The following is an 8,842-nucleotide window of genomic DNA, read 5'->3' on the forward strand; positions in this document are numbered from 1 at the left end:
TTTCAAGTCAAGAACCAGCTTATTGTAAATGCAACTGTGACATTTTTCTTCGACTTAAGGACACTCTTTCAGGTAGAATGGCTTATCGTTATTAGCATACCTAGCAGGTATTAGATACCTGGTGTGGCACTTGACATTGACAGAAATAAATTATCTGCTTTATATACTTACTTCTATATAGATTGGTTTGACTTGCATTCCAGAAAAGTTATCAAAAGTGATACAAGTTGCCTATGCACTTTTATATTATTGTATAATTTTCTGTTGCATTTCGTATCGATTGCAGTTATCTATGTGTATGTAATCTAAAGTAGTAATTATGCTTTTGTAGAGGAGTTGAATGCACAATCTAAAAAAAATTTATGAGTAGCTATACAGGGAGCTTTCAAAAAGTAATAAGAATACAGTTGAACTTCTGTAACTCGATAAAATAATGTTACCCTATTAATATTGTAAATGCGAATGTGAATTAGTTTGTTTGTTTATTACTATTTCACGCCTTAATTATTGAGCCGATCATCATGAAATTTTATATACACATTATCAAAGGTACAGCAAAGGACATAGGGTGCCCGCTATCTAGAAAAAAAAATACTGTTCCCGTGGGATAAAAAAATTTCTTTTCATCTCGACAAAGATGCAAGATTCTACACAAAATGACGTTAAGCTAACCTAACCTACAAAATTAGAAATACCACTTTTATCCTGATGATCCTAGTTAGAACTTAAGAACAAATTCATCAAATTATTGTATTTTGGATGATTTTAGGATATCAGCGCGAGCGAAGCCGCTGGTAAGAGCTTGTGTATTATATTACGGATAACAGCAAACAAAGCGTCTAGTTTAAGATTATAAGGTTTCAGTAGGAAAAGACAACATGAACGAAGTACTTGTAACGTCTGACATCGTGATCTGGGGTTGTAAGGGTCTTTAGAGGTAGTCTTAACAACAACAACATTTATACGTAGAAGAGATGACTTTGGAAATGTAAGGAAATCCAGGAATTTTCCAACTAGAATTTTCTGACTGGTCACTTTCATATAGGAGGATCAAGTTAGGGAAGGTTAATTGTGTTGTTATTTATATTCATCTGTACGCATTCTAGCACCATCATCATCATCATCATAAGGCAGTCCTAAGACTTGTTGGACATGCGTCTCCATACTTTTATTTCTTGAACCCACCTTGTAGATGTCCAATCTTTTATTTCTTGTTTGGTTCCCTATTTTACTGGACACATCTGCTCTTCCTGAATCCCCTTTTCATTCGACAGGCTTAAAGGGGTTCATGTTTTTTTTTCTTTTCGACAAACCCCTCGTACACCCATGGTAACAGTTTGTACAATAACCGGCGAAATAACATTAGAACGACAGACCCCAGTTCGAAGCTATCAAGCATGGGTACATAAAGGTGTATGTACATAGGTACTACATGTATATAGACGGTTAAAAGCCAGCATCTCTTTATAAAGTTTTCACTTGATATCTAGACACATGTGCTCGAAGACTAAAAAAGCTTCGGGTTTCAGTTTCCAGCAATCGTGAGAAGTTTCGTTAATGAGTTGAGGTCGTATCGTGTGAAATAAAAATATAGTTGAATAGCTCGACAGTTTTTATATTGTTTTGTGTCATTTTTATGTGAAGATGGCCGGAGTGAACGACGGGGTTGAAGATAAAGAAGAGAAAGGTTTAGAAATGGAAACTTTTGAAAGATCGAATGGTACGGAAAATACAAAACGGTTTCAAGTGAAAAAAGTGAAAAGTAATGCTTCAGAACATCGCGTTCGATTATCGGAGAGGGATGAAAATGCGGGAGATAGAACGGAAAGCGAGGATGAAGACACTCACGTCGATATCAACGAAAGGACGCGGTTGAATTCGGAAAATGACACGAAGTATGCCAAAAGTTTTAGGTAAGTACAACCCTCCTTCTCCCTTAAAAACGCTTTTTAAATCAATCAAGAAACTATCACCGTCAAGGGTTGTTTAAAGGTTTTTTTTTTTCATTAACTTCGAAATAAATAATCAACAAGTGCTTTATACGTATTGGATGAGTGGGACGCTGTACTATTTTTTTTTATTTTTTACTTTGAATTTGAAATCACACAACACTTAACCGTTATCATAAAAAGGAAGAACAATTTTTATGAGATTTATCTATTAGCAATGATGAGCCAATGTCTTCGAAATTTAGTCGATAAGAATATTTCTTGTACTTATATAGTTAATTCAAAATAAAATATACGTAGGTTGGTACACAAGTAATAAATCACTTTTTTTTTAAATAATTGTTGTTTATGCATTGCAGCAATAAAATACTGACGTTTATTGCACGTTTCTGCTCGGTTATTATATAATTATAAATTAATTCCGATTCTAAGTATCCATAGTAGATTAGATTTTTGCACAACATTCAGGATATTCAACAAGCTTTCGTACTACATTGCATAAAGTTAGAATTTTTTTTGGAAAAAATTAACTGAGAATGAATCACGCTTGTTTACTTATTCGGTTAAAATACAAAAAAATGTTTTCATTTTCTTTTACAATGAACAATAAAAATCTGTACTTTGTCAGAATTGTTAATTTTTCACGTCTTATTTAAAATCGAATATATTCTTTTAATTTTTTCAGACTTAAAAGTACTAACGTAGGAGTCCTCTGTTTNTGAAGAATAAATAAATAAAAAATTATAATGTTTCGTTGATGTTTAAAAAATGAAATCAACAAAGGAAATTTGATAATTTGTCGCACCTGCAATCATTTTTATCTGACTTTTATTTCTTCGGCGGATCTATTCAGAACAAATGCTATCAATACCATCACACATATTTCTTCGCAGGCGTTTCCTTGAAACTAGAGCAAACACCTGAATTGTATAGCCATAATTAATTTGCATGCCGAACACAGAATGGAAGTTTACTGTTCAATATACTACAATTAGGTTGAGGCTTTTAAATTCGTATATTATGCAAACAATGCACACCAAACAGAGAATGAATTAATTTGTAACGTAAAACAGTACAAGCTAACAGGACCACCAACATCCCAAACCACATTAAGTCCTTCTCGTTCAAGAAGTCGTTTAACCAATGAAATTTCAAATCTTGGTTGACAGATTTTCAACGCGAGGGTTGAATGTAAACTGCTGAATATATTCACCATAATACCTTGCCTTAATCCTTGCTCGGTCATGAACTCATCGGTGATCGTATGTCCTGTTCTGACGACATTCCTACATGCCCTGTACATACTTTTTATAGCTTCTACTAATTTTCTGGTAATTTTTCTTTGTTTTAGTATGTTCCACAAGACCCGTCTATCTACACTATCAAACGCTTTTTCCAAGTCTAAAAATACTACACATGCTTCTAGGTGTTGATCTATGAGCTTTTCGGTAATTTGTTTTATTGTGAATATGTGGTCCCGTGTACTAAATCCTATTCTGAAACACACTCGCAGTGCCCGTATGCTGATTTTCTATTTTGTAAACCTGTGTTGTGTTATTTCCCTATAATTTTTGCAGTCCTTATTATCCCCTTTTTAAATATATGTATAACTACGCCAATCTCCCAATCTTTTGGTATTCCCTTTAGCTTCCATATTTTAGAATATAAATAAGTTTCTCGTCTTTCCCACTTCTCGTTTCAGGCCTAATGGAATCATACCCCGCTGCTCTTTCCTTTTTAATTTTATATATAGCTTCCTCAATCTCATTAGTTGTTATATCATCATCGTCGTCATTCTTTTCTTGTCCTTGTCCTGCATGTACTCATCCTTACCGAAGGTGCCCTTCCCTCTTATTTACACATAGTAACTCTTTAAAGTATTCCATCCATCTCTGTCGTATGCCAGTATCAGTTGTTAACACATTACCCTCTATGTCCTTAATCGCTGTTTCCACTCTTTTATCAACATTGCGGAATGATTTTACAGTTTCTTAGTCTATCAGAGTCTTTAATGTTCACAAACAGTGTCTGCAAGCTGACAAAATCATACTGATAAGGTATCGTTTATTAAACCCTAATATACCAACAAGCGACAGAAGTTGCTGTATCTTTTCATGATGTATGTATGTATATAATGTGCAGAAAGTTAAAAATAGAAAATAACATTTAATAAACGATAGTATTTGAAAGCATGTGCAATATGTTTAATTGTATCACAGCAGTCAACAAATTATTATATATAACTATTACATGTACATGCACTTATTTTTTTTCAGACAAATGACACGTGAAGCGTTACCGCGCCTGGACAATTACAGGAATATAATGTCCTTCCAGGCTGCTAATCGTCCAACCTTAGATGAATTGCATAATGCCACGTTATCAAACAAGGTAAAGTATGGAAACAGAAACTATATGTGTCGTACGTACACTGCCCGTCAAAGTAACGCCTGTACTTAATAAATGCGCGTTCACGCTAAGCGAGTACAAATACCGTTTGTTGCATAATGACAACTGAACGGAAGTGTCATTTTGAAACCTATTGACTCATCATCATCATAAAGTCGCCAGTCTTTTTGGAATGGAGACAAACCAAAATTTAAGCAATAATCTCATAACATGATTAATCCGAGTCATTACTTTATGATATCGATATCATCCTTGCAAAATCATCATCATAAGGCCATCAGTCCTAAGACTGGTTAGACACGCACTTCCACTCCTTCCTATCCTGAGCTAATCTTCGCATTTTCCTGAAACTGGATTAATCCACATCCTTAACTATTTACGAACAGTAATCTAATCTAGGTCTACCTCTATTCCTCTTAATTCCTGTTTCTGCCTCTAATATGTCTCTGACTAGACCATCTTATTGAACTCCATAGAGTCCACTGTTCTCCTATGCTTCCTAATACCTCCTTATTTCTAACCTCTATCCACGATATCCTAATCATTCGCCTGTAACACCATATTTCGAACGCTTTTAACATTTTCTTTTCCGCCGGGCCCACCGTCCATATTTTGCACCCGTACAGCACCTTTAACAATTTTGTCAAATTTCTAAATTGTTTGCGAGCATAGAAGTGACTTCTTTTTATTGAAGGCGACTCGACCCTGAGCTATCCTCTTCTTTATATCGCTCCTACTCCTTCCGTCCTTACTTATCCGACTTCTTAGATCCTTCCCTTGCATATTAGTATTTCAAATTTTATAATTTCCTTATTTGCCTCATGGTCCTAACATTCCACGCTCCGACTCGTGAAATATTGCACCTTCCTCTATTGCACTCATTGATGACATCACACGAGGTAGTCCCCGCCCAGACATCCGAATGGGGGACTAGTTTACATCAAGAGTGCTTTATCCCAAAGGATGCCATCATTCTAGTTTGATGTGTTTTTCTTGACAGATCATAATGTGGTGGCTTCCCGTTGCCTTCCACATCGCAGTATTGTGCATCAGAGTGCCATACCGATACTAATGATCTCTGCCATCCTGAATTCTGAAAGAGCTGCTGCTCTGCTTCAGGGACTTGTCTTAGTCTGGTTTCTCTTTAAGAACCCCCCCATTAAGGTTGAACCTATGATCAGGCTACCTAAATCAGAGCCGGGCAAACTCGGCTCTTTTGACTCCCGAGTGCTCCTCAGGTGTAGCCAAGGAGCTCCTCATTGATCCTGCGAGTGCGAGTGAGATAATTCTTTCCGTTTCTTATTCCTTCCATTTCGTAGGTGAGTCCCCTCTTCCATAGCCAAACCCAATAATAGTATTGCGAACGAAAATTTTCGTAGGTATTATTTCAGTTGGGAGAGAAGCTTCCCTTGTCTTCGGTATGAAGGGGCTTGATATGGGAGTGGAAGAGAGACGAAAAAGAGAAAGTAATATGGGTCATTACTGCTTACATTCTCGTATTCATTGAAGGGTATGGAGTGACTCAAACTAACCTCAGGTAGCGGCTCCTACAAAGTTGAAGTTTGCCCGGCTCTGACCTAAATCATCGAAACTCGCAAGCCCATCCACCCACTTTAAAAAATCAGGTACAGTCCATTTCAATTTGTTGGAATTGTGACCTTGAAGAAATCTGCGCGAAGATAGAAAGAATACACACTAGGCGTGAGCAAGACAGAAATAGTTGGAGCAAGCTTGAACGAGCAGACCTCTAGATGGGCGGTCTTAGAAGATCGGCTAGAAATGTACAGTACTAGACGAAAATATTTAGCAATTTCTTAAAACAAAAATGTATATAAATTGACAATAGAAAACAAAGCAAAAGTTTTATAGGTGTGTAGAGCGTTAANTTCTTTGGCAAAACCAGTTGGTTGGAGGCCCACCTTTAAGGTTTGCATACATAAGTAAGTACCACTGCGATCTAGTCCACTTTCTCGTTGCAGTATTACAACATGTGGCTGAGCTTAATGGGTGCCATTTTATGCGTACTCGTAATGTTCTTGATATCGTGGTGGACTGCCCTGGTTACCTTTTCAGTTGTACTTGCCCTTTACCTCTTCGTTTCGTATCGGAAACCCGGTAGCTTGTCAACTATTAATTGCTAATTGTAAATCATGGTTAACACGGTAATGATTTTAGATGTAAACTGGGGCTCGACAACTCAAGCCCAAATATACAGAAACGCACTACAGGCTGCACATCAACTCAACAACATTGAAGAGCATGTCAAAAACTACAGACCTCAGATACTAGTCTTGTCTGGGATGCCAAGCGCCAGACCAGCTCTGGTGGACTTTTCTAGCCTTTTGACCAAAAACCTTTCGATGTTGGTTTGTGGACATATCAATACAGTAAGGTCTGTCTGACGTGTAATAGCAGGTAGTAGATTTCAACTGTTTTAGAGCGTGTTACCGGAACGAGTAAGGGCAGTCTTGAATCACAAGGCAACGTCTTGGTTGAAGACGCACAAACTGAAAGCTTTCTACATGCAGGTGGACGGCACCACTTTTGAAGAAGGTGCAAAAGCCCTCCTCAAAGCCTGCGGAATTGGAAAGTTGAGGCCCAACATTCTTCTTATGGGACACAAAAACGACTGGCAAAAATGTTTGAAACAGGATTTAGATATGTACTTTGAAGTGCTACAGTACGTTATTTTATGGATAATAAAGGAGAATATATAATAAACGTTTATGCAATTTCTTCTAGCACGGCACTGGATCTGCACTTGGCAGTTGCCATCTTACGGCTTCAGCAGGGTTTGGAATTGAGTCGAAAGGCTCCCGGGGAAGAGGAGTTTCAAAGTTCGAAAATACGAAGTAACAGTTACGAATCAGTTCCAAGAAACAGGTCCTACGATCAACTTTCGCAAAGTAAAAAAATTTACTATCCTTTACGTATAGTATAATAATAAATATCTTTTCTAATTGATTTTGGCGTCAGTTAGCAGTACCAGTAATTTTTCCACTCCGGAAGCAAGAAAGAAGGCAGATACTGTAAGCTCGCGTCCTAATCCTGCTGAGGAACCTCAGAAGAAATTATTGAAATCTTCTGAGTTTCTTCATTCCGTGATGGAAGATAATAATGATTTACCGAAAGAAGTTGCGAGTCAAATGTTCCAGTTCCAAAAGAAACAGAAACGAGGAACAATAGACGTTTGGTGGTTATACGACGATGGGGGTAACTAAATAAACTATTATTGAAGTTTAAATAGAAATGAGCTAGGATGATTTTCTAGGTTTAACGTTACTGCTTCCATATATCATGAGAACAAGAAGGAATTGGAGCACATGCACCCTGAGAGTATTTACGCTAGCGAATAAGAGGAATGAATTGGAAGTCGAACAAAGGAATATGGCCAGCATGTTGGCCAAATTTAGAATTGACTATTCTGACCTCCAAATAGTACCTGATATTACTAATAAACCCACGGAATCTACACAGCAGTTTTTCGATTCGCTCATTGCTGATTTTCGAGAATCTAATAAAAACCCTGACGCGGGTAATTAAGTTCAATTGTTATAGATTACAGTTTTAAGTGTACAAGATAGGTCTAGTTCAAAAGTAGATTCTAATGTCTAAAAATTTGGAAGAGATAAGGACGTTCGTTGACCATATTAATTTTGTTTCAGCGACGATATCAGATTCAGAACTGCTATCAATGAAGGAGAAAACGAATAGGCATCTTCGATTACGTGAACTCCTTCTGGAGCACTCTCATGATGCAAGCTTTATTGTTATGACACTGCCCGTACCTCGAAAAAATGTGATATCAGCACCTTTGTATTTAGCCTGGTTGGAACTTTTGACAAAAGACATGCCGCCATTTCTTCTCGTACGCGGAAATCAGACATCAGTTCTAACATTCTACTCATAATTTATTATAATTTGTAATTTATTTACCTCAACATCCCAACAAGATTACAATATTAATATTTATTTATATGTATTATGCTACAGTACCTAATATAGCCAGTATTAATGAAAAGAGGGATTAGATAAAGATAAAATACTATGATAATTTTATTTAATATGACAATAGTCCATTGTATAAAGAGAAATTTACTAATATATAACATTAAACTAACCGTAATTCATCTATAATTATGACATTTTCAATAATTTTATAATATACAGGGGTTTTATACGTCATATATTAGATATGTAACCAATTATACACTCGGATGTTAACATGTAAACCCATCTACCTCTTTGAAATTGTTTAACACCAACTCAAATACGCCAAAATTAGCGTACTGTAATTAAAAATAGGGATCCATTGATAACATGATGGAAACCAAAAGTAGGCACACTTGATAGCTTCATCTCTTAATTATATTACACGTTTGAATGGCCAGATAGTGAAGTACAAAGTCTTTCAAATGTAGAAAGAAGAAACCTAATTTTGTGAAGCGCGATGACAGTTGTCAATTGTTAACTATATGACAAAA

The 8,842-nt window shown here is 36.4% G+C and overlaps 1 protein-coding gene across 1 annotated transcript; it reads left to right on the forward strand.

The window, feature by feature from the left end:
• Positions 1 to 1,433: 1,433 nt before the first annotated feature.
• Positions 1,434 to 8,479, forward strand: LOC112903973 (bumetanide-sensitive sodium-(potassium)-chloride cotransporter-like). Its single transcript, XM_025979458.1, has 10 exons — positions 1,434 to 1,913; positions 4,226 to 4,340; positions 6,228 to 6,284; positions 6,338 to 6,473; positions 6,534 to 6,745; positions 6,797 to 7,038; positions 7,101 to 7,264; positions 7,335 to 7,571; positions 7,630 to 7,893; positions 8,024 to 8,479. Exons 1-10 carry the CDS (start codon positions 1,645 to 1,647, stop codon positions 8,266 to 8,268), a joined length of 1,941 nt encoding a protein of 646 aa, XP_025835243.1. The 5' UTR covers positions 1,434 to 1,644; the 3' UTR covers positions 8,269 to 8,479.
• Positions 8,480 to 8,842: the final 363 nt, after the last annotated feature.

This window comes from Agrilus planipennis, unplaced genomic scaffold (genome assembly GCF_000699045.2).
Source record: "Agrilus planipennis isolate EAB-ADULT unplaced genomic scaffold, Apla_2.0 scaffold1055, whole genome shotgun sequence".
NCBI classification, from domain to species: Eukaryota; Metazoa; Arthropoda; class Insecta; order Coleoptera; family Buprestidae; genus Agrilus; species Agrilus planipennis.